The sequence below is a fragment of the Olea europaea genome, chromosome 17, assembly GCF_002742605.1.
Source record: "Olea europaea var. sylvestris chromosome 17, O_europaea_v1, whole genome shotgun sequence".
Classification (NCBI taxonomy): Eukaryota; Viridiplantae; Streptophyta; class Magnoliopsida; order Lamiales; family Oleaceae; genus Olea; species Olea europaea.
Genome location: NC_036253.1, coordinates 12,611,775 through 12,637,312, shown reverse-complemented (window position 1 = coordinate 12,637,312; position 25,538 = coordinate 12,611,775). Strand labels below are relative to the sequence as shown.

Sequence of the window (25,538 nt, the reverse complement as noted above, 5' to 3'; positions counted from 1 at the left end):
AGGACACCGAGATGATGCTGAGCGATTGCTAGGCTGATCCCAGTAATATTGCTCAGGCTTCATGCGAAAACATCTAGGTTGTAGGCTAAGCACCTTACCAACTCCTCATTTTCGTCAGATTTCAACCCGACCTCGATGCTGAACTCCCGTCTTTCTAATACTAAGACCCTTTCAATCATATCAAGTGATTTAATCCGTCCTCTCGGAGGTTCGACCTCCAACATCATGATTGGTGGTGCTCCTTTAATTAATATACTATCGACATAACATTTTCTGGATGCTTGTTGATCCCCTCACACATACCTAACCCCCTACGCATTGGTAATTTCATGAACTATTGATAGGGTGAGAGGATGGCACCGGCTGCGTTTAGCAGTGGTTGACCGTAGATCGCATTGTAGGCCATGGGAGTTTTGAAAACTAAAAAAGCTTGCCACAATTACCACAGTAGTCGAATATGTGTCGAGCGTGACTAGAAGCTCCACGGTCCCTTACGAAATCACCGTAGCCCCTCCAAAGCCCTGTAAGGGAGTGGTCACCGTTTTTAACTTGTCTGGAGAGATATTCAGGCCCAACAAGGCATCCCATGTGAGTATATTTTTGGCGCTTCCCCCATCAACCAGTACCCTCTTGATGTTGAAATCTACTATATCGCCCACTATTACCAAAGCATCATCATGGGGATGTGTTACGCCTACCAAGTCTTTTTCGTCAAAAGTGATGTCCTGACTAAATCTCACTTTCTTTTGGATGGAACAGATTCCAAGAGAACGCGCATAGCTTTTCATGATCGAGTTTGAATCTCTGCCTCCTGCTATCCCCCTTGCAATCATGTTTATCACTCCGGCCTTGGGCAAGGGACAGTCCTCCACTTTTTGTTTACCCCGATTGTCCTTCACATGTTTGCTCAAGAGCTCTCGTCTCATAAGGCATTCGATCTCCTCCTTTAGCTGCAGGCATTCTTCAGTGTCGTGCCCGTGATCTTTGTGAAATGGCAGTATCTGCCCTGGTTTCTCTTGCCAGCTGGCGTTACCATGGGCCTTGGTCGTTCAAGCTCCTTCACGTTTCGTATCTCTATCAACAGCTTCGTGCATGGGGTATTTAAGGGTGTGAACGTCCTGGCCTCCTCCCGTTTCTGCCTGACTGGTCAATCTTGGGTGGCCCCATTACCCATTTGCTCACTTCTTGGCTTATTTTTGTTGGCAGACCTTACCTCATCTCCTGCCTTTCGCTTGTGACTCTCCATATCCCATCCTTCTCTGAGGTTTTTTGTGACTCTCTGCTTCCTCAGCATCAACATATTTGTCTCCTTTCTTTAATAGGTCGTGCATTGACTCTGGAGGGTTCTTAGAAAGTGACATTTTAAAGGCTCAATTTCGAGTTCTGTTCATCAACGCAGTCACCACTGCTGACATCTGAAGGTTCTCTATTCCTAGGGTCGCGCAGTTGAATCGGGCCAAGTATCCTTGCAAAGACTCATCCTTCTCCTGGACGACCTGCATCAGTCCAATGGCTGTCTTCCTTTTCCTCTTGCTATTGAGGAAGTAGGCCATAAAGCTCCTGAAAAGTTCATCAAACGTTCGGATAGATCAGGAGGCTAATGTTGCCACCAAATCTCTAGCTTCCCTCCTGAGGGTTGGGGAGAATGACCGACACATCACTTTATCGGGAGCTGCATAAAGCCTCATTTAATCAACGAAGGTCCGAAGATGGTCAAGCGAATCTGTGACCCTGTCGTAAGCTTAAAACATTGGCTGCTTGAAGCCCTTAGGTAGAGTGACCGCTATGATTTCAGGCGTGAACGGGTCCTCATCTAAAACCATCTGCCGACACTTGTTCTTTCTCCTGGATAATGTATCATCTATCTTTTGTGTCATGATCTCCTCTATCTTCACTCTAGATCTGCCATGGGTGGTAAGAACTGCACGATCGTCATCCCTGGAGCCCTCGAGCCTGCAGTCACCGGTTGGATAACAGGTAGTACTTCTACGTGCTCCTCTTGGGGTGGCGACGCGGCCTCCATTGAATGCGACGGTGGGAGGGTGGCTCTCTGTGTTTGATTCTACAAAAGGGTCATCATAGCTGCTAACTAGGTCTCAGGGTGCTGAACTGGCTTTGTGTCACATACTGCGGTGGCGATGGAAGATCGGGGCCCCTGGCGACTGATTCTGATTTCGTCTCTGCCGTTGCTGCCCTTAAGCGTGTATCACTTATTGTTCGTCTTCTTGAAATAGCTTTTGTGTTCAGTGGAAGTTTTTCCCACAGACGGCGCCAATGAAACGGCAGTGGAACAATACCTTCTTATCTACCTGGTAGTGTTTGGCATTCCTACTACTCCGTCGTACATGTGTAACATGAAAAATGGGGACAGGGCTTTCTCCTCCGTTTTACCTCCGACGCGATAGTCAGTTATGGTATTAGGAAAATAAGGACATAATTCAGATGGCTAAGAAAAATGCTCTCCCCTACCTGTGTCACCCTCAGGAGTATTTATAGATGTTGAAAGTTGAGCGAGTGTCGAACGATCGTGGTGCCACGTGTCCCACGTTGGCTTTTTCGCTATCCCCACGTTCTGAATAAGGGGTCTTTAACTTTCCACCTAGAGGTTGTGTCCATGATAACCGCTATTGTCAATTTATCAGAGATTTTATGGCTAAGTGTTGGGGTGGCCGCATAGGTAATTCCATGCCAGTCGATAACCTTGAGTAGAGGTAGAGCTCCCATGGAGGGTCGAAAGTCTCGCGTAGAGATAGAGCGTCCGTGTGGGGTCGACGGCCTCGCGTAGAGGTGGAGTGCCCCTAGAGGTTCGACAGTCTCACGTAGAGGTAGAGCACCCTCAAAAGGTCGATGGCCTCGCATAGAGGTAAAGCGCCCCCGAGGGGTCAACGACCTTGCATTGGCGTGTAGTGATCTACCTCGCTCATCATCAGAGGTGGTTTTCTATGCTAACTGATATCCATGCGCAATATAATTTGATTCAACCCTCAACATGAGATACAGTAGCAGTTGTCGCTGCTGAATTGAACTGCATAGAATAAAGGAGTTACACTGTGTTCTAGACTCACACTTCTCTCTGTTTTCTCTACTATGATACTGTGCCTTTGAAACATTACTTAAGTCGCAACTTGCAATCCTTCAAATGATCAAACTTATCGCTAATTAACTCTATATCATTCCCAAACAAGACTTCAGTTATTCCTTCCTACAATGGAATCTCACTCCTCTTGAAACTAAAATTAAAGTTATTTTAGATCTATATATATAATTATAATTAAACATACATAACTAATACTAACTTCTTCTTGTTTTTTTTTTTTCATTGTTTAGCTACAAATTAAAGTCATTTTCTTTTACTTTGCAAATAGATCGTTTTGTATTGTATATTTATGTCTCGGTTATATTTATTCTAATGCTAAAAATTTCAAATCGAAAAAAAAAAAAAAAAGTAGTAGAGAGGATCTCCTTCTATTAAAACTTCACAACTTTCAAAAGATCTACATAGGAGTCCACATTAAATATTGAATAATTTGCAAAATTGTTGAATTTATGATTAGCTAGCAAATTAATTAATGCATTAAAGAAAAATGTGACTTGTACATGAATAAACAATTAAAGATAAAATAATTAGTCAGATAAAATGATTGTTTTACACCTAACTCCAATTGTAAATCATCGAGATGTATGAGCATTGGTTTCCGTATCTTGATAAAAAATTAAGAGAGGTGCTGCCATTGACATAACAACTGATAGAACATAGGTAAACCTAACCCATTCCTCCTGTGAAAAATTGGTAATTTCGAATTTGAACTTAATTATTATTATATTCGTCGTTAGTTCAATTTATAGGAACCACTTTTATTATTGAAATCGCAAAATGATAACAATCTTGATGAACCTCTCCTAAAATGGCATTATCATCACTCAACTGTCACAATAGGGATTGAGAATTGAAAGCACGCACTAGTTATACTCGTCTAAATATTAGATGTTGTTAATGCTTTAGTATGCCTTAAAATCCTCCTCTTTGTCCATCATCGTCAACTATCAAATGTCTTGCGATGACAAAGTCTCCGATGCATAAAATCTTTCACTTTCCATGTGCCGAACCTTCGACTTCAGTGACAGAGTTTCCATCTCTCAATTAGATTTGTTGATCTCAAGGCTTTCTAGAAATAAATGATGTTAAAAAACATATTCACTCATTAGACTACTCACTTTTACTAAGGTTTTGAATGTTATTTGAGCCAAAGATCGTCGAAGGATCATTACTAATGTGTGGGGTGCTAGAAAGAATTGCGGGGTGATAGGGTCCACATCCTTACGACATCTATTAGGGGGTTTCACCTCGAGACTTGTAGTTTGATTCTTTACTCATTCCGTACTAAAAAGAATAGCAGGAAATCACTCGATAACACTTCTTCAATCCAATAGTATGTACACATGTCCTCAATGTTTTACATAAAGATCAAATCTATTAATAAAAACTAAAGCAATTTTTCGTGCCATTACATGAAATTGGATGATATTCAATGATTGGTGGATTTGCCAACTATTGAACCTTTATTGAACTACTTTTACACCCCATTTGTCACAGCCGCCGGCATATGGTAATCCCATCACCAAGAGGAACTTGAGATATTTGAACCCGAGCATCAGCTGCCAGCAATTTGTTAAACTTGATTGTAAAATTCCTCGACGCAGAATTAAACTCCGGAACTGCATCATCAGGCATTGCTACTGTTCCACCCCAGAGTGTGTTATCATAGACAACTATCCCACCAGGCCTCAAAAGTTTCAACAATCTCCCGTGGTAATTTGCATAGTTAATTTTGTCAGCATCAACAAAAGCAAAGTCGAAACTTCCTTGATTCGCAGGCTGCATCAGAAAAGTAGATGAGAAAGAAATAAGCTTACATGGAGATGACCATACTATTTTCATATTTATGTTGTCTCTGGAGGGGAGCTGTAGGTGATAAGTTACTTTTTCTTACTTCTAAGCAAAAAAGTCATCTTGAAAGTAACTTTTGCCTAACCATCAAAATAATAAACATGTTTCCAATTTTCGTCTATAAAACATTATTAAAATAAAACTATTTACTTGCAAGAATACTTTTTAAGCGTAGCCAAACATGATCCAAAGTAGTTTGGATTTGAGAACAGGAAAAGGAGGACAATTCAAGGGAGCCTATTTCTCACATTTTCCAACAGTTTATCAAGAACCGGAAGAGCCTCAGACTCGATATAATTGATTTTGTGTTCGACCCCAGCCTTTTTAATAATTGGCAATCCCATCTCATATGAACTCCGGTCAAGGTCTATGGCTGTAATCTGCGGCAACACATTTTTTATTCGATGAACAGCTTGTTAGATAGATATGCTAGAAACTAAAAAGTGAAAATGAGGGTTGAAGAAGTAACATTTCCATCATCAGGAATAGTAAGGGCAGCTTGAAGCAGAGAATATCCTGTAAAAACTCCAATTTCAATAGTCCTCTTTGCATTAACTAGCTTTAAAAGCAAGCTCAAATGTTGACCTGCATCGGGAGCTGTAGCCATCATGGCCCTGGAATTATAAGGCTATAATTAATTTTTCTATAGAAAGAGTGAGCTACTGATAACATAACGAAATAATATTGAAAAAACAGTAGTCTTAAGACACCAGTACTACAGTTTCAATACTAGGCTGCTCGAGATTTAACATTTATCACATTGTTGTTCCTAGTATCTTCATTCTCAAGGGTTTATGCATGGTTACACCTACTGACTGATAAATGGAGTAAGGAAACATACAAAAGAAATACATCACAAGTGTACTGAAAGCAATAGAATCCGTTAAAGATAAAGGAATATGCTCGACTGATTATGGAGGCCGTGCCTTCTTAACTAAATAGGCGATAGTGACTCCATATCTATTTTTAATATGCATAACTCAAATAGTTTATGTTTCTTCAATCCACTCAGGCAGAACAACCAAATTCATTGATCATTTATCAAGAAATCAATAATTTTGGGCAGGCATAGATAGAAAGCATTTACCGCGGATGATGTGAAGTAACAGCCCTTAGCTCTCTGAGAGGCTCTGGTTCTCGTGGATACACGCTAGTGTCTAGTACATACTTCCTCACGGAAAAAAAACACAAAAGTAAATATGTTTTCACTTGAAAAACCGAAAGCGAAATATTTCTACCCAAAGTTTTTCCAAAAAAAAAAAAAATAATAATAATAATAAAAATAAAAATTACTTGATACAATTCAGCAGTCCGTAATAATCCTTTGCTAGTAATGTCATTGGCCTTCATTTTACCTTCCATCACCTTTTGAGAAAAATAAACGAAATCTTGAAATTACAGTAAAATGATACATCTTAGAATTTATATACAAAATATGACACCTGCCCCAAAGAAACTCATCCAAAATTTTCATCAGTCACTATTTCTCTTCACCTCTTATCATATTGGAAACAAAGAAAACTGATACTTGCCTTTTTTATGAAATATATAAAAAAATTAACCAGATCTGATGATTCTTAATTCTGCAAAATAATTCCCTCCAAATCAACTATGATAACCTCAAAACTAACAACACGGCGCATCTAAAACAGTAAAAATATATATGGGCTCAAAAATTTAACAACTGAAGTAGTAATCAAACAAGATAGTAAAAATGATCACAAATCAGTAATCCCATATATAAACAGGAAGAAAAACTCACACGATCAGCGGCTGAGAGAGAGAGAGAGAGATGTACCGTGTCGTCTATCAGTGAAGCGTGAGGAAGAGATGGTTGGAACCTACCAAGGCAGAAATCTTTCGCAGAACACTTTCCTTCACATTGAAACGAATTTAAAATTTTTTTAGCCGGAAAGATGAGACCGGACCGGACCAAAATCAGACCGCACCAGCATCTACAATTGTTTTTTGTCTTGGAATTAGAACTATATAGTTAAATTTTAATTTGATTTAATTTTTTTATATATATATAATTTGTTAATGAAATTATAATGTATTAAATTTACGTATACTTAGAATAATAGAGAGAGAGTTTTCATAATATAAAGTAGAGATAAAATAAGAAAATCGATGTAATAGTGAATACTTAAAATTATATTTTTGAAACATAAAAAATCATACTAAATCGTTCGATCTTGTTCCACTTTTATGATTCTCAAGATATTCAAGGTAATTATCCGGTGCTCACCCTTAACCATAGGCATGTTAGGAATGTGTTATATATAATTAAAATTAGTTATGAATAAGTTTTTACTTAAAACGGATTTACAATGATTTATAAATAGTTTTTTATAAAGAACATATATTTTTCAAATTATTAATATCATTTATTATAAGTAAAAAGAAATTTTATGATCATAAATACGTTTGATCAATGAAATAAATTTAGACATTTACTATGTATCAAATTTAAACTTGGTTTAGTTAAAAATTAGACTTATCGTATATTTTGATAAATCAGATATTTGATTGAAAAGTTGATAAAAGTAGTATTTCTATAAATGTGTGGTTGAAAATAAATTAAAAAAATAAATATTAAAATTGGGGGCCAAACGTGGAATGCTATAAAAAAAAAAAATTTCTAATTTTTGTCCACAACCTTTGCAAAGGTGACAAATCTACCTTTAAATTAAGTAGCACAACTCTATTCTTACCTCCATTTCCAACCTTTAAATTATGTAGCACAAGTCTATTATTACCTCCATTTTGATCATTAAGTCCCCGTTTGAGCCACATTATTATAAAAATGAGAATGAAAAATATAGTCGTTATGGACTCCACACAAGAGATAAAAAGTCAAATATGATGACTTGATATGATGGATAACAATCATATTTTTCATTTTAATGAAGAAATAATGGGACTTAAACAGGGCCTAATGATAATTTTTTCTCATCCTTTTTATATGGGTGTTTGAGCCCATTATTTTGGTAATAATGCATTTTTGAATAATGTATTGAGAAGAAATGTGTGGTTAAAAAATAAGAAAATTTTTTTGATCTGTGTGTAATATTATTTTATTGAAGAATGTGTGGTTGAAATGATGTCAAATTATTGTTTAAGAATGTATATTTTTGAAATAATGTGCACTAAGAAAACTAAAGAGCAATGAAAAAAAAGGGAAAATTACAGAGAAAGTCCCATAATTTTTGAAAAATACAAATAAATCTCACTTAAAAGAAGTAAATACATATTAACACATCGAAATAAAATTTTAAAAAGTAAACATTTCATCTTTCCCAGTCAAGCGGACCCCCCTCCACAGATTTATATCCCAAATATAACCTACAACCCACCGTAGTAGAACCACCACCGACAGTGAACATCGCACCATCACTCTACCATTCATTTGCAAGAATCAAATTACAATTTAAATCTTAGTGATTAGTTTTGAGAATCCTAAATCTTTTTCAACAACTCGGTACTCGCAAAGGAATGGTATGGAAGGATGGAGGTACCTGATTACCGGTGGTGGTTTTGCTACAGCAGGTTTCAGAAAAGGAATTTTTTTTATAATTTGGTGGAAGAAGATGAAGCCCTTCTTAGAGTCCCGTGATTTGGAAAAAAAAATGCATTCTTAAATATTGTTTTGAAATCATTTCCACCACACCTTTTTTCAATAAAATAATATTACAAGTAAATTTTAAACTTTTCTTTATTTTTTAAAAACACATTTCACATCATTAAACTATTCAAAGATGTATTTTTCTCAGCAAAAATGGGGTTCAAACAAGGGGGAAATGTTTATTTTTTCTAGAATTTTCTTTTTGTGTTAATATGCATTTAGTTGTTTAAGTGAAATTCACTTGTATTTTTTGAAAATTTTGGAGCTTCATTTGCACTTTTTATTTATTTATTTTCTTTTATTTCTGTTCATTTAAAAAGGAAGGCAAATCCTTTATTTAATGATCAAAATGGAGAAAAGTATGAGTTTTACTACATAATTAAAATATTGGAGATAGATTTTGCTAAAAAACTTGAAGGTAGATTTGTTACACGTTACAAAGGTTGAGGATGAAAAGTGCGAATTTCATAACCTATTAAGCCCATATTTGATGAGGACTAAAATCAAATTTTTAGTAAGTTTTGATAAAAATGGATGAAATATATGGTTGAAAAAGGTTATGAATCTCCTAAAATATGTGATGAATATTAACTATTTGTTATGACTTGGAATTTTAATCCCTATAAAACATGGCATAAATATGGAGAGAATTGTATACGAGAATTTCTGGAAAAAAATCATAGATTAAACAAGAGTACTTAGAGAATAAATTGGGGGTGGTAATAAAATTTTAAATTATGGAAAATATTTAATATTACAAAAAAAATGTATTTTATGACAAGCAAAATAATGAATTTTCGTAAACCATTCCTTCGTACTATAAGAGCTTGTTTGGGAGAGATTTTTCCAAGGAAAAAGTAATTTTTTTTTTTTTTTAAATATGGTAAAAGCGTATGGAGAAGTTATGCATCGGACAACTTAAACCATTAGTAATACAAAAGGGGTTAAATCCATCAAATGCTTCCCAACTTTATACTTAATATCACCATAATCATCCAATTTGATTTTGTTTCCTCAAGGTCACTCAACTTTGTACATTGTATCACCATCGCCATCCAATTTAATTTTATTTTGTCATGACCACCCAACATCTTTTCATCATTTTCACTAATTATAAAAGTGGTAAAATGATAATTTTGCATTATATATGTAAAATAAATTTTAAAAAGCAAAAAGAAAAATATTTTTTTATTAAAAAAATTTTTAATAAGTTTTTATTTTCTTTTATTTTTCTAAGCAATATTTTTTAAAATAAGTTTTATATATATATAATGAAAAGTTATCATTTACCCCTTCTAAAATTAGTAAAATGAGTGAAAAAAAAGTTGGATGACAAAAGTGAAACGTTATATGAAATTGAATGATCATTGTAAAATGAAATCAAATTGGGTGACAATGGTGAGACTAAATATAAAGTTTGATAGTCATGATAAAATAAAATCAAATTGAATGACCATGAAGATACTAAGTATAAAGTTGAGTGGACATCAATGAATTTAACCCATTACAAAAGCGCCATGTATGGACGAGGCAATTCAGACAACCAAAAGAAGTAAAGAAAATGAAAATCTTTTATGTGACAACAGACAGTGTTGGTGTTCCAAAGTATCTATAAATATCAACTTTAAAACTGTAATAAAGCCAGAATCTCCACTGCAATGCATAGTAAAAAATGAAGTAACAAATGATGTGAGATTAAAAAAGAGAAAAATCATTGACGATTCTGCCGAACAGATTGTAATTTGGAAGCTAAAGTATCATAGTCGGGAAGCTTTGGATGAACATGACTAGCTCTCTTAGCATTATCTTCATTATCTGAAGAAGTCTTGCCCGATTTTGGTTTTGGATTTTCACTGCTTTCCAATGAGTCTTTCTTCGACTTAGGCCTAGATTGTTCTACGTCAGATGACTTCTGAGAGATCTTCAACTCCTGCACCGTAGTAGAAGTTGGTTTTGCTTGGGTAGGATGCTCATGAGCCATGGAAAAACTCAAGTTCATGGGCTTAGAAGCCACTTTTGCGGAGGTGGGCTGCACGAGATTTTCCCTTTTATCAGACTTCCTTGTTTGGGACCCAGATTCTTGGGGAGTTTCAGTACTGTAAGAGGTTGAGGGTTTTTTTTCGACTCCAGAATCAGAATCAAGCCGAGTCTTTGGATAAGAAGTGGGCTTAGAAGTCACTTTTGCTGCAGTGGGCTGCTCAGGATTTTCACTCTTATCCGAGTTCCTCATTTCGGATCGAGATTCTTGTGGAGTTTCAGTACTGGAAGAGGTCAAGAGTTTCCTTCCGTTTCCAGATTCAGAATCAGGCCGAGCCTTAGGATAAGAAGCTTTTGTCCTCCGAGAAATTCCACTTTGCAGATGGCTTTTCTTAGTGGGGGATTGTTTTGGAATATCATCATCCGAATCACTATTATCAGAACCAAAAACCGAAACTGGAGCTCCAAAGCTTGACTTTTTCTTAACTGCATAACCTACACTATTAATATATGATTCTCTTCGGGCACCTGATGTCTCCCTTCGAGACATTTCTTCTTCGGAACTGTCAGTATCCGTATAAGGGTGGGGATCACGTCCTCTCATGCTTTTCTTATCATCTAACGTTGTACTTAACCTAGGATTCTCGACAGTGGGAGAAGCAGCAGCTTCAGGAACAGTCTCCTCAGTCGTTTTCTTCAATGATAATGGATTATCCAATCGACTCTTCAAGTAAGGGAGAGGGTTATTACCCTTGTGACGAAATCCACCAGTGAGCTTTCCAAAATTCAGGCCAGTCCCGCTCTCTGAATTCAATTCACTGCCAATATCGTTCGAGTCCAATTGTTCGGGTCCTGGAGTAGGTGGATAAGCAAAAGACTTCCCGGAACTAAATATTTTTGGAGAATCAGCATCAAATTTGGTTCCTTGGCTGTTTTCCCCATGCACTTCCTCGGACTTGACTTCATCATGTGAGAACAGTAACGGTTGCTTTCTGTCAGATCCTGGATATCCTTTCTCCTTAAATGATGATTGAGGACTTTTCTTTTGTCTACTTGAAAGGTTTATAGAATCTTTTGTCCCATTAGGATCAAACTTATCCATATGTTCCTCGGACTGGACTTCATCGTCAGAGAAAAGTGACCACTGTTTTCTGTCAGCTCCTGAAGATCCTCTCTCTGTAATTGATTTTTTAACTGATTGTGAAATTTTATTTTGTATACTAGGAAGATTTTTAGAATCTTCTGTCCCAATAGGATCAAACTTATCCATATGTTCATCACTGTCAAACTCTGGGTCATCAGAATCATCAAAGGTCACAGGCACAAAATTATCAGAAAACTCAGGGAACGTGTGCTCTTCTGTGGAGAATAGTAACGAAGTGGAATTCTCAACTAATTTGATTGCGCTAGTTCTAGGGCTCCAAGCATCTTGTTTTAAAGGAGAGTTCTTAGGTGATTTCTTGCCTGGTGATGAAAAATAAACTTCTGGCTCTGGCTCATCAAACTTGCGGCCAATATTAAACCCATACTCATCACTATCTGAATCAGATTTGTCAAAAACTGCTGAAGTAAGATCATGAGGACTTGTCAGTGACGCATCTTGATCAAATCTTCTCTCACCAATATCCACCGAAGGATCCTCACCAGCATCATATCCAAATTTTTGGTGTTCAGAGTTTGCGAAATTGTTCTGGTCACTGAAAATGTTAGAATGGGAACGGGAAGAAATATAACTGGGTTTTTTCCTAATTCTTTCTTCAGGGAAATCCTCAGATTTCTCTTGCCACTCATTTGAACTGTCAGCATCGTAGAAAGATTGTTTCTGTTCCGAATTTGCAAAAATGTTCTCATCACTGAAATTGCGTGAATGGGAACTGGAAGAGATATGACTGGGTTGTTTCCTAATCCTTTCTTCTGAGAAATTCTCAGATTTCTCATGCCATGCATTTGCACTCTCAGCATCATAGACAGACTGTTTCTTCATACCCATTTCAGACGACTGTTTCTTCATACTCAATTCACCTTCATCGGTCTTCTTATACATTTCATCTTTCTTAGCCTCCTCTAAGGAGTTCTTCAGAGAATACCCCTCTACAACTTGGACATCATGATCCAATGAGTCATTAGTTGAAGTTTCAGGAATTAAAGAAGTGGATTGACTGAATCCCGTTGTACTACCATAACCATCCTCAGAGAATCTTCCAGCAGCTGTCTTTGAATAATTATGTCCAACCTGATCTACATCGTCACTCTGTAACCTAATAGTTCCAGAAGACATGTTTGCAGAATAGTCTGGAAAATTTTCACTGCTGAATTGTGTAGTGGACTTTTCATTTCTATCGTTTCCCGAAATATGAACGTCATACTTGTGTGATTCTGTGGAATACTGTTTCATAATCCTGTCAGGGCTTGAAAGTTCTGCAGCAGCTCTAGCAGCCATACTTGCAAGTTCTGCAGACTCAGCGGCTGCCTGAGCTGCAGAAGTAGCATCCTTGAACTCCATATTCCATCTCTGCTTAGAGAAAGCATTTCCATCCTCTTGTATTGATTGTACCCTCTCATCACCTACTGCCGGACATCAAAATTTAATAGATGACTTAGAAATTTGAAGAACAATGAATAACTGAAGAAAAATTCATAGCTCTACTCTAATGAAATTTAACATACCTGGAGGCCTCACTTCTGATTTGAGTCTTGAGCCAACACCAGAACTTTGGGAAGCAGTGGAGTTCTGTGTTCCCAGTGAGGATCTAGGATCCTGCTCTGCGAAGTTCAACGGTGAACTATGCATCTTATTCTGAACAGGTGTAGCTTCAAAAAGTGGAGGTTCAGCATATATTTTACTGTTCTTTTCAATTGTACTTGGTCCATTCTGATTAATTTTAAATCAAGAGGTAAATTAGAGAATGCCTTAAAAAATTGTTGTGTCATAGCATAATGTTAAGATTTCCACAGAACGTATAGAATCCTGAAAGCAACTGAACCATACCAGCAAATCACTGGGAGGCATCCCATCTTTCTCTCCAAATGAATTAGGATCCCATTTCACGTTGTGCTCCTCTGCAATTGCACTCAATATTTTAATTTTGGTCTGTCCATCAGGTGCCATTGGAGATAACTTCTCAACCAACTGAAATGTCATAGCACAAGGTGATAATCAGAGATATGTTGCTTATCTTAAAAAATAAATAAATGAATGAATGAATAAAATAAGGGAAAAGAAAAGAAAATTGCATACAGTTAGCTTCCTTGTAACCTAATTTCTGGTAAAAAAAAAAAAAAAACCCACAAAAATAAGCTGCTTAAGCATACCATGCGGCTTACACCACACTCTGGACGAAGCTCTATGGCTGCTGTGGTGAAATCTTTTCCATATTTTGCTGTCAAATGCTTCCGTATATCTAGAAGTTCAGGTACATCTCCACATCTTAGTGATGCAAATATTAAACTAGTAATTGCTTCCTTCAGGTCGATGGGGCAGTTCCTGCAGGAAAATTGGGCAACAAATTCCACCTGTTGTGTTAAAAACAGTTGAGCATGACTCAATGCCATAACTTAATCAAGGAGAATATTCGATGCATGGAACAGTTTTTCTATTTTCCGAGATATAAAAAGTCTTGACATGTGCCACACATAGAAAACAACTCCATTTTTGGACAACACACAAAAATGAACGAGAAGGTGCATACAAATTAACTCTAGCTGTACATGCAAGCGATGCCGCTCAATGCCATAACTTAATCAAGGAGAATATTCGATGCATGGAACAGTTTTTCTATTTTCCGAGATATAAAAAGTCTTGACATGAGAAGAAAACCTCTTAAAAGGTTTCAAGAGATTGCCACACATAGAAAACAACTCCATTTTTGGACAACACACAAAAATGAACGAGAAGGTGCATACAAATTAACTCTAGCTGTACATGCAAGCGATGCCACCTGAATTGCAAAAGGTGCTTCAGCAACATAACAATAATCTACTTTAATGTACCCATTGACTACTACCTATCATTGATGGACTCCAGTCACTCCACATTTACAAATTGAGTTAATACATAAACCTGAAACAAATCACACCCAAGCAACCTCATATTCACCAAACAGCGATGCCATCCTCTATCCATGCACAAAACACCCTTCAACTGCCACCACCTCCTACCAAAAAAATATTGTTCATTGGAATAGTTCAGATTCATCCAAAATATATTTTTCCGTTTTTTTCTTTTCTGTCGCTGGGACTGTCCACCAGTTAAGCAGAATGCTGAATTAAATTAATTCTTTCATTATTGTTCTCATTCTTTAAAAAAAAATAGAGGCAATTGAAAAGAAAATAAACTGTCTGTCTTCATTTTAGATAATAGTTATAAAAAAAGACGAAAAAGGGATTTCCAGTAGATTTTGTAGCAGCACGTATTCTCTATTATCCAGCTCTATTGACCTTTATCAGTACCTAGCTGCCATATATTTTGCGACTGCTTTCATTATCAGCAAAGGATTCTCTGATTCTAGCACGACGGATTGCGTATGCTTTGCAATGATTCAGACATTCGGTTGCTCCCGTTTGACTTTTGATTAGGTATATATATTGCTCTACTAGAACCTTAATTTTCATCGAAGTGATTGGCCTCTTATTTTTAAAAAATAAAAACTTGTTTTATTTTAGTTGTTAGTTTCTCTGTTTCTCTTTAAAAATAAGTAAATATTTTAACTGTTTCTCTGGTTTTGATATTTTTGAGCCAAAAAAAAAAAAAAAAAAGACACAACTCAATTTAACTTAAATTTAGTCCCTAAAATGTTGTCACTTGCCTATAAAAAATTAGAAGAACAATTAGTGACAACTGGACAACAGCTTGTTCGGCATTCTCTATCTCTTAATGAACTCTCTCCTTTTCTGGAACCAATTACGAATTTACGCTTACAAGTGGAACAATCACATGTTGTTTTCATGCTTACATCTCTATTCACTGATGACAGCATTGATCTCGGATGAGCTACAAAATTGTACACATGTTACTATACAAATGACAGTTGCTCCTTGCCTAAGTAAAATATTTCGAATTACTGCACTCGATAACCCATATAGTGATAAGACATTGAAGGATATCTTTCAATTAATTGTATCATCATTTCTCTCTGACCATTCCTCCATATTATATCCTAAGGGAGCTGGGATAGTGTAAACTATGCTAAGGTGAGGTATTTATATCATAATATTGGATCTAGATGGTGAACAAATGACAATTGATATGTTCCAACATTTTCTTTTAGCACTAAGGGAAACTAATGTAGGGAATATCTTTACATTCACGATGATTATTATGACTCTTATATTGGAAGAAAGTTACAATCTCTCAGAAATTGCTTACCCTTCCTTTAATTAGAGTAAAAATGAAGAATACAGGATCTTTCCTTTTGCAATCAATTGGTAGAGACTTTTGAGAAGTGCATTGTCAGTATCAAATCTTACTTGACACAATCTATAAAATCTTTTAGACTTTCCTTCGATGATTATAGTGTGGTTGCCTCCTTCCTTTGCACAAGGGTAATTATAATATTGTGTGGAATAGTAACATCACAGATGGAGACAAGTTGGTTGCCGAAGATTAGGGTTCTGAGCATTGTGTTGTGTCCCCTTTCATGTTCACACCTATAGTCAGATATAATTAACAATATCATAGTTGGAGAATTACCTAAGGCGTTGTCACCAAGCCAAACATTCCATATGTCCTCCACTTCACATTAAAAATAGGTTTTAGATCACTCACATGAAGATAATTTATTTGACTGACAATGATATTCAAGTTTTCAATATAGCACAATTATTTTCTTATCAGGCACATTCGAGCCACCTTATTGCAATCATTTGTTTCTGCAAGCCAGTGTGTTATGCTAGTCTTTCAACTCCTCATCATGTGAACCAATTGATATTTTTGTGGATGAATTGCACCATATGCTACTTTCAAGCGTTTGTTATCGGTATTTGATCAACAAGAAAGATCACTCCCTTAGTATGAGTTAATCTATATGTAGTTGCCAATTGTTCAACACCAATAATTGGTTAGGACAAAGATCGACCACTTTGAAGAATAAAGTTACAGTCTTTCTTGTCGGGGTTAAACTCTCTGGCTGAAGAAAATCCTGGTAGAGATATTTTTTAATTTACTTTCCAAATTAGATAAGAGCTTGTTCTTAAGGTGTTAGGTGGGGATCAAAATTAGATTTTTTTTAGTAGATTGTGATAGATATTTTTGAAATGTGTGGTCGAAAAGTTGTAAGACCCATGAAAGATGTGGTTAATATTGATTATTTGACTTTGACTTAAATTAAAATCAGATTTTAATCTAAACCAAACATGCTTTAGAACATGTAATTATAGTTTTATTTAATGGATTTTCTAATATTTTATTAAGTTGTTTACTTTTCGAATTTGGATACTTATTTTAGGAAACATGTTTAGGGTTTTATTTAATAAACTTTCTAATATTTTCCCACTTAAATTAGTTTAAACCCTATAAAGGGGACTTTAATGACTTATGCATTGTAATAGTTAGACTTTGATATTGAATAAAATGATATTTTCTCCATGTAAATTCTCTCTATTCTCTCCCTCTTCTTCTCTTTCGCCTCTCTCTTCCTCTTTCTTTCTTAGCCCATGTTTGAGCCAAATTCTAGGGAAAAAATACATTATTCATGTCAAATCAATATGAAATGTATGGTTAAAAAATAAGGAAAAGTTTTAAATTTACGTGTAATATTATTTTATTGAAGAATGTACGGTTGAAATGATGTCAAATCACTGTTGAAGAATGTATTTTTTTGAAAATAATGTGGCTCAAACAAGCCCTTAATCTTGATCTTGTTTGGTTTTGTTTTACGTCATCGATATTTGTAAAATGGATGTTAAATGAGCATTCTAGAGTAAAAAATTTACATACTTTTGTGACTCAATGATTGGCATGCGAGTAACAGTAAGTTCGCAGTATATCTCAACAAGATCATATGCTGCCATCATCTTCTCTTCCCTAACTACATGTTCAACCTGAAAAGTTAATAAGAGAGAAATGAGAATATGTTACGAAAAAACGACTTTAAAATTTATAACCAGCGACCACAGCGCAAAAGCAAACAATTGGCTTCACTAATCAGTATGATCAAGACATCAACAGCACATAAGAATAAGCGATGTTAGATTTCATCATGCTCATTTCAGACATCTGTAAAAAAAAAATAAAAAAAAAAGAAAAAGAAAAAAAGGAGTTTGGTAAGAATCTAGCTTTGATGACATATAAAGAATTTATCTCTACGACCACTGCCTTGGCCTCTGTAATAATATAAACATTCAGGATGAAATGTCATAAAACCATGGCCTTGTGCATACAGAAGGTGCAGAAACCCAAGATTTTCTTGTTACTGTAGGCTTTAGCAAGGGAATTGATATATGCATTTCCACACAGGATTACCACTCTATATGGTAAGGATGCTAAAGCATTTTAGAAAGAGTTAATTTCCTATCTTTGGCCAGCTAGAAGCAAGGTTAAATATAAATAAATAAATAACCCTACATGCACACTCCAAATGTCAAATATATGCAGCAATAACATCCAACTCTAAATATTAAGTTTAATAGTTAGGCTAAAACCAATACTTCCACTTGGATCTTCGTAAAAGGGGAAGGCAAACAAACACAAAAAACTGAAGAATCCCAGCACCGGAGACACATTTGTGACAATATAAAATTCTGTTTGCTGACTCTCATACTTAGTAAAACATAATATTAATTACAGTTTTGATGGTTCCGCCATAAATGGCTGCCAATAACTCTCGTTGCGCGTTAATCCAACAAGTTTTAGAATGTGATGGAAAAACACAAATCATACAGATCTGGTAACAGAGGAAGATGGCTACAGAAATGACTAATGCATGAGAAAACAAACATCATGATCTGAAAAATAGCTCTTCAAAACGCGTTTAAATCCTAATAGAAAAGCAAGCAAGAAGGGCAGAAATAAAGGTCTTCTAGAATACTCCAAATACGCTGTTTTCTGCTTTCACCCATTAGCATTGATTGACGTGAGAACTCTTCAATCCAACCCCTCCTCTTACCCATCCCCCAAAGGGGAAATAAATTCAACCCATCCACATGATTTCCCTTCCAGTTCAAGGCATGCTCCAAAATCTATTAAGAGATTAGTTTTGAAACAAGTTTGAATTCATGAATAATTAATATACCAAGGATAATAAAAGAAACTGGATCCACTGGTGAAATCCATTGAAAAGGTTACATTATCACTGCAACCCTCTCATTATGTCTTCATAGTTCATACTGTACATTTTGATGACAGAAATATAAAATTTCTTCTACTTCTGGCCATGATCTTAAGGTCATTAACTGAAATTCAAGAAAACAAATTACTTATGTAGTCAACAAAAAAAGCCAAAAAGAAACTGAGCCTGGCTAAACTGAAGGAATCACCAAAGTTCGGGGGGGAATTCAACGAGCAAATCAGAGAAAAACATTTCTTTTTTTTTCATTTGTACTAGATAAGTCATTACCCTAATTCGAGCAGTCTGGATGTTGCCAGACTCAAGCAACTGCGCCAATTCCCTCTTCATCTGTTTCACTTGCACTTCCTTCTTATTCCTCAATAGCTTCAGCCTTGAAGCTGCCAGCTTCAACGAGGTCTTGCTGCATCGGGTTACAATTTACTCATTCAATAATTTAACAAGAAAAAGACATACATAAAATTTAATCTCAAATAGCTAATACAAACATAGATGTAAGAATTAAGATTACATCATACAGCATGACTCAAAAATCATATACTTTATATTATTCAATTAATTTTACCATTTGGCGGGATTGAAGCTCCTGGAAAGCATGTCCTTAGAATTCTGCAGCAACTTTGATTTCTTCATTTTCTTTTCATTCAAGTGAACTCCAATTGAAACCTTAATATCCGAAGCTGCAAAAAAGCACTATAATTCAGGCTTGTACATACAGAAATTGAAATTTCTTGGTTAGAGAAATGATTATCTATACCGCGTGATTGAATTTTTGATCGGTGAGAATTTAGAGGTTTTCTAGAGAAATGAAATTGTTTGGTAAGGAGATTCGTTTAACAAAGAGAAGGACATGAGGACTAGGGAACGAAATAACAAAGAAATGGGCGACCGTGACGAAGGTACCGAATTGCCCCGTTTGATGTCAATTTCTCCGTTGACATCTTTGTTATTTTTTTAGATGTTTGATCTGTTATACCCTTTAACCGCGTGATTTCTTAAAATGGGTTGGGAGTTGGGACCATTTTCGTATAAACGGAGTCAGAGGAAGAATTTTTATTTATTTATTTATTTATTTATTATTATTATTATTTTTTTTTGCATAGAACTAGGGGGAAAAAATCCATAAGAAAATTGGCTGCCCCCTTCTCTCGCCCTTGGGTTCTTGGGTTTTTCAATTGAATTGATCAGTCATTTATTGATTCTTACAATACAAAATGTAAATATGTTGTTCCGCCAAAAAGACTGTTGGATTGTTCAAATACGTTGTTAAGTATTGGGGTGTGTCATAGAATATTGTCAATGATCAGGGCTCAAAATTCATAGGAACCTTCTGAAATCCAAATGAAAGATCTCCTCTAACCATCACCCATAAACTGATAGCCAAGACATAGCACTTTAATGTTCTCCTAGAAGAGTCTTTGCGTCATTTCGTTAATGCCAACCAAAAGAACTGGGTGTAATTGCTTGACATGCTACGATAATTCTTTGAAAAAGCCCGATTCTCTTTGTCATTGAGCTTTCATTCCTCAATCCACTGATTTGTTTCTTCATATACCTTCCCACCCATAGATAGAGACAAATGGGAATAACCTAATCACATCTACAAAATGCTAGTACCATGCAGTCATTTCAAAGCATCAAATTGTCCTAAAGGAAAGAAAGAGAGGGTGGCGAAGAAGAAGGGAGAAGCCAGTCGCTCAAACTCGAACAAACAAGAGGTTAAGAAGCGGGAGTTTGCCCACCAAGAATTCATGTCTAGCACGAGTATGAGACTTGGTGAATAAATCTGCAACCTGAACTCCTTGCTTATTTAAGGCGAATCCAAGGGCTTTGCACTTCTCACGAGTGAAACCCCCTTAATTTCGACTGGATTCCAATAAGAGGTTCTTTTTCTCGCATCCCCGCCCCTTTCATTTCCATGCTGGAGGAAATGGGATTCGAACCCATGATACAATCTTCTTGTATGTCTATGTAGCAAACCAATGCCTTAAGCCACTCAGTCGTACCTCCAAGTTGTTGATCGGAATGGAATTTGATGTGCCGGGTTTGGTTAGTTGCCCGAAGGGCTATTTGCTCCAATGAACTACCTAAGTCATAATGCGCTAGCGCATGTACTCTTCTTCTATTAGTGAGACTCTCTATTCAATACCAGCAAATTAAAGAGCACTGGACTCGACTTGTTCAATGAGCTTGCAATTCCTTTCTTATTATTTCTGGAATGTAATTCGATTTCTGTTTGCTTGCTATTTTTATTTATCAGATATAAGTGGTTCCAAGTATAAGGGCTTTTGCAGCTACTCCTATATAAAGTGGACAGATCGATGAAAATCCTTGAACTTCTGCAAGGGTTTAGAAATAAAGGTAGGTGCGGAGGGTTTTCGTATAAATAAGAAACATACTCAAATCTAGTTATCTATTATTTTACAAGAAGTAAATGAATAGTGTAAATACATGTTACAAGAAATTATCCAACGAGGCTAGCTGGCTCCCTATTACATAAAAATTGAGAAAAGTAGAAAGACTTACATTGATAACCTCCAAGTTAAATTAGAGTAAAGTTCATGGGCAGATGTAGGAGTGTATATATTGGCCTATTCGTTTCAAATTTGTAAGTGTTACTCATTATACCTTTTCAATTGAAGACAAAATTACTTCGATTTTACATAGGAAGAGTGAGTAGTCTCCAACATTTATCTAATCCAAAGTTTGGTAGCTTCTTTAAGCCAAAACTGATTATATTTTTATTTTCATTTTTCTCTTTAATAAGCTTGACTCCAATCATTTCATGTCACATGTGGTACTAGTTGCCTTTTCCCATCTTTATCACGTTAGTTATATGCTTGCTATTGTGTTCTAATTCGTAATTAATTCATTTTGTTAATATTAAGAACTTGTTTGAACCACATTAAATTAAAAAAAAATGCATTTTGAAATAATAAATTGATGGAGAATGCATGATTGAAAAAAAAAATTGAATTTACATGTATTATTATTCTATTGAAGAATGTGTAATTAAAAAGAATGAAGAGAAATATGTATTTTAAAAATAATGGGAATAAAACGAGGCCTATCTCCTTTTTATTTCTTTTTTAAACTAACAATTATCAAAATTACCAAATCTTTAATATACCCTCGTTTTATTTGTCCTTAAGTCTACATTTTTGTTCGATCTCATTTTTTAGCAAGAAAAAATCATAATTAAGAGGTTAAGTATTACACATTTCAGAACTAAAAAGAAAGATTTCAAATTTCAAAAATCAAATATTTATTTACGATTTTATTAATTAATTATATATTTTATTAATTAAATATATTAAGATCACAGATGTGTATAATTTGAGTTAGTCACATATTATTTTTCGGTCACAAATTAGAATTTTTATATGTTACAAATTATTTTATGGTCTCAATTCAAAAATTTTATAAGTCAATTTGTTCATCGATCGAAGATTAAAAATTTATAAGTCGCAATTTATTTATCGGTCACAAATCACAAATATTATAAGTTACAACTTATTATACAGTCACAAATTATCAAATTATCGGTCACAAATTAACAATTTTTAAGTTACACATTATTTATTGGTCACAATTTATTTTTTCATTGGTCATATATTATTTATTGGTCATAGACTAACCAATTTAATGATCACAATCAACCAAATAATTTGTAACCATCATCTCACTACGGCCTCCAACAACAACAGCACCACTACCACCTCCCGACGGTTGGTGACAAACACTTTTATACTGCATCGACACCATAATTGCAACCATCGGCACACCCTCTTCACCTCCTGTACCACAATGTTTGCGGCCACCACCTCACCATCGCCAATAGTGCCAGCTCCACCGCCACCCCACCCCACCAGCGCCAAAATCCACCACCAACATAGCCAAATCCACATGCACCACAGATAACAAAAAACACCCAAAAAACCACCTCCACCACCAACTGCAAAACCACATATCCATAATCAAAAGTAAAACAATTGATGGTGAACCACAAAAGTAACCAAATCAGTGTAAAACTATTGATCCAAAACCACCACCACCATCGCCTCAGCTATCATCAACCAATAGAAAAACACACCTAAATCCTAAGCAAATAGGAAAATGAAGAAACCACCCCTTAATCCCCAAAAATAACCCCCCCAAAACAATTCCTCAGTAGTCCCATTCATCGTCGGAAGTCGTCGTCAGGCACAACTCCTCTCTGCTTGGAGCGCGGTGCTACGCGAGCAATGGCGCCTTGTGTATAGCTACTGTGTGTTGCCAGAGCACGGTTGAGCGGTACAGAGAGTGGAGAGAGTGGTTGCAACTGTTTGTTGTTGGAGTATGGTTACGTTTTGCGGGTTGATGTGTCGCGGGAAGGTGGCTGAGAATGGAGAGGCAAATGAGGGAGAAGGGAGAGGGGGGAAAATATATAAATGATTTTAGGGTTTGAAAATAGGTAGGTGAGGATTTTCGTGGGTGGTAAGTTTGTAGATTTATTTAGCCCCGATTGATTCCCATTATTTGCCCATTAAAATAAAAAATATGATCGTTATTCATCATATCAAGTCACCATATTTAACTTTCTATCTTTTGTGAGGGCTTCGTAATGGTTATATTTTTCATTCTCATTTTTTAATTAATATGTACCATGCGGGGCCTTAATTTTATAATATTAAAAAGTTCAAATTATTATTTGATTTTGAACAAGAAAATTTCAAATCCAAGTTTCGAATTGGTCATTTTAAAATGGGTAATTAGCACAAAACATCCCTACCTTTTGATATTTTTGTGGAAAACGTCCATACCTTTCATTTTTTGGCGGATTACACCCTTACCTTTACCTTTTTTTGCGCAAAACGTCCTTTTGTCAACCCTCCGTTAAAACGTTCCGTTAAATCAAAAAGGTAATTAGCACAAAAGGTCCATACCTTTCAAAGTTATTGTGCAAAACGTCCCTATCTTTCATTTTTAGCATTTTTACCCCTACATTTCACCTTTCATTGCGCAAAAGGTCATTTTCATCCATTTTTTCAATAAAATGACGATTTTACCCTCCTATTGAAATAAAATAAAAAGAAAAGAAAAAAATAATTAATTAATTGCAATCATAGTTCTAAATATTTCAAAACATTACAGATAAATCATAAATTCTCAACCCCCACCATTTTCACAACCTATCAAGCTGCCAACTATAAATCCACATAATACCACCTTTCGACCACCATGCCCATCGGACTCCACCACCGTAAATGTGGTTGTTTCGGATAGATTGGTAACCAATACTATGGAGGAGGATATTGGGGAGAGTGAGGCGACACTGGTGGTGGTAGAGTCCGATAGGTGTTGTGGTCGAAAAGTGGTGCTATATGGATCTATAGGTGGTGGCTTGGTGGGATTGTGAAAGTGGCGGTAGTGGAGAATTTAGGATTTATCTGTAATGTTTTGAAAAATTTAGAACTATGATTGCAATTAATTAATTATTTTTTTCTTTTCTTTTTGTTTTATTTCAATCGGAGGGTAAAATCGTCATTTTATTGAAAAAATGGATGAAAAGCACCTTTTGCGCAATGAAAGGTGAAATGTAGGGGTAAAAATGCTAAAAATGAAAGGTAGGGACGTTTTGCACAATAATATTGAAAGATAGGGACCTTTTTTGCTAATTATGCTAAAAAATAAAAGGTAGGGACGTTTTGCACAATAACTTTGAAAGGTATGGACCTTTTGTGCTAATTACCTTTTTGATTTAACGGAGCATTTTAACGGAGAGTTGACAGAAGGACGTTTTGCACAAAAAAAAAGGGAAAGGTAAGGGTGTAATCCGTCAAAAAATGAAAGGTAAGGACGTTTTCCACAAAAACATTGAAAGGTAGGGATGTTTTGTACTAATTACCCTTTTTAAAATTATGGATAGGTGTAATTTCCACTTTTTTAGCTGTTACGTGACTTAGGTTAAGAGTGGCAAATCATTTTATTTTTTTTTCCTATTTTGAAAAATCTAGGAATTTACTTTTTTATTCAAAAGCTTTTGTTATAGATTATTTAACTTTCTAATGCCAAACATATCATTCTTAAAACTAGGATGCGGCAAGCCTATGTTCTACAACAATAAATATTTAATTTGGGAAAAATGCACAGATATATTTATATATTAAAAAAGTTTAATTCTCCCATACCTACTCTTAAAACATTTTATATTCTCAAATTATTATTTTAAATTTATTTATTATTTTATTTTTTTACAATAAATTTGGAAACGTAGTGTTACATCATCCATCATGTATCATTTATAGCACAATATGTTACACGCGTTATCACCTTTTCAACCATAATTATAAGTCAAATAAAAAGAAATAAATTGATGAGGGTTTGAAAATCGTACTTTCATTTAAGTTTCTGTCTGGAAACAAACTCGACCACGTTTCGGAAGCCCCACATACAATACAAAATGCATGACTATCTGAATAATAAGATAATACTCATTCTTCATTTATATAGGTGGATTTTTTTTTTTTTTTTTTTACCCAAATTATAAAAAATTTTATTTTATTGAAAAAACAATTTTTGCCAAAAACTTTCCTAATCTACCTTTATTTATATTTGTACAAATTCAAGATTTAGTAGAAAAATGCATTATAACTAAACAAATTAAACAAGCGTGTATTAATAAACGAACAAAATGAAACATTCTCAATAAAAAAATAAAACTATA

General features: G+C 35.3%; 2 protein-coding genes across 8 annotated transcripts; both read right to left on the bottom strand.

Annotated features, from left to right (window-relative positions):
• Window positions 1–4,391: 4,391 nt before the first annotated feature.
• LOC111366375 (probable caffeoyl-CoA O-methyltransferase At4g26220) lies at window positions 4,392–6,910 on the bottom strand. 2 transcript variants are annotated; one of them, XM_022987151.1, is made up of 6 exons: window positions 6,711–6,910; window positions 6,242–6,313; window positions 6,036–6,115; window positions 5,418–5,562; window positions 5,197–5,328; window positions 4,392–4,876 (listed from the first exon to the last, which is right to left on the bottom strand). In XM_022987151.1, the coding sequence occupies exons 2-6, from the start codon at window positions 6,308–6,310 to the stop codon at window positions 4,589–4,591; spliced, it is 714 nt and encodes a 237-aa protein (XP_022842919.1). In that variant the 5' UTR covers window positions 6,311–6,313; window positions 6,711–6,910; the 3' UTR covers window positions 4,392–4,588. The 2 variants fall into 2 exon arrangements, with proteins under 2 accessions (XP_022842919.1, XP_022842918.1); XM_022987150.1 differs by having other exon boundaries at window positions 6,747–6,910.
• A 3,125-nt stretch (window positions 6,911–10,035) lies between these two features.
• On the bottom strand, window positions 10,036–19,775 carry LOC111366373. Of its 6 annotated transcripts, XM_022987144.1 has the most exons (8): window positions 19,590–19,775; window positions 19,398–19,512; window positions 19,103–19,235; window positions 17,485–17,588; window positions 13,863–14,034; window positions 13,540–13,680; window positions 13,218–13,422; window positions 10,036–13,121 (listed from the first exon to the last, which is right to left on the bottom strand). In XM_022987144.1, the coding sequence occupies exons 2-8, from the start codon at window positions 19,463–19,465 to the stop codon at window positions 10,285–10,287; spliced, it is 3,660 nt and encodes a 1,219-aa protein (XP_022842912.1). In that variant the 5' UTR covers window positions 19,466–19,512; window positions 19,590–19,775; the 3' UTR covers window positions 10,036–10,284. The 6 variants fall into 6 exon arrangements, with proteins under 6 accessions (XP_022842912.1, XP_022842913.1, XP_022842914.1 ...); XM_022987145.1 differs by lacking the exon at window positions 19,590–19,775 and having other exon boundaries at window positions 10,036–13,118; XM_022987146.1 differs by lacking the exon at window positions 19,590–19,775 and having other exon boundaries at window positions 10,036–13,115.
• Between the last annotated feature and the right edge of the window lie 5,763 nt (window positions 19,776–25,538).

Coding starts and splice junctions, on each gene's coding strand:
- LOC111366375 (XM_022987151.1), bottom strand. CDS start 6,310: ATGGAAGGTAAAATGAAGGCCAATGACATTACTAGCAAAGGATTATTA. Junction 5,563..6,035: donor GTTACTTCACATCATCCGCG/GTAAATGCTTTC, acceptor TTATAATTCCAG/GGCCATGATGGCTACAGCTC. Junction 4,877..5,196: donor TTGATAAACTGTTGGAAAAT/GTGAGAAATAGG, acceptor TTTCTGATGCAG/CCTGCGAATCAAGGAAGTTT.
- LOC111366373 (XM_022987144.1), bottom strand. CDS start 19,465: ATGAAGAAATCAAAGTTGCTGCAGAATTCTAAGGACATGCTTTCCAGG. Junction 19,236..19,397: donor AGCTTCAATCCCGCCAAATG/GTAAAATTAATT, acceptor AACCCGATGCAG/CAAGACCTCGTTGAAGCTGG. Junction 13,681..13,862: donor AGTGTGGTGTAAGCCGCATG/GTATGCTTAAGC, acceptor ATGACATTTCAG/TTGGTTGAGAAGTTATCTCC.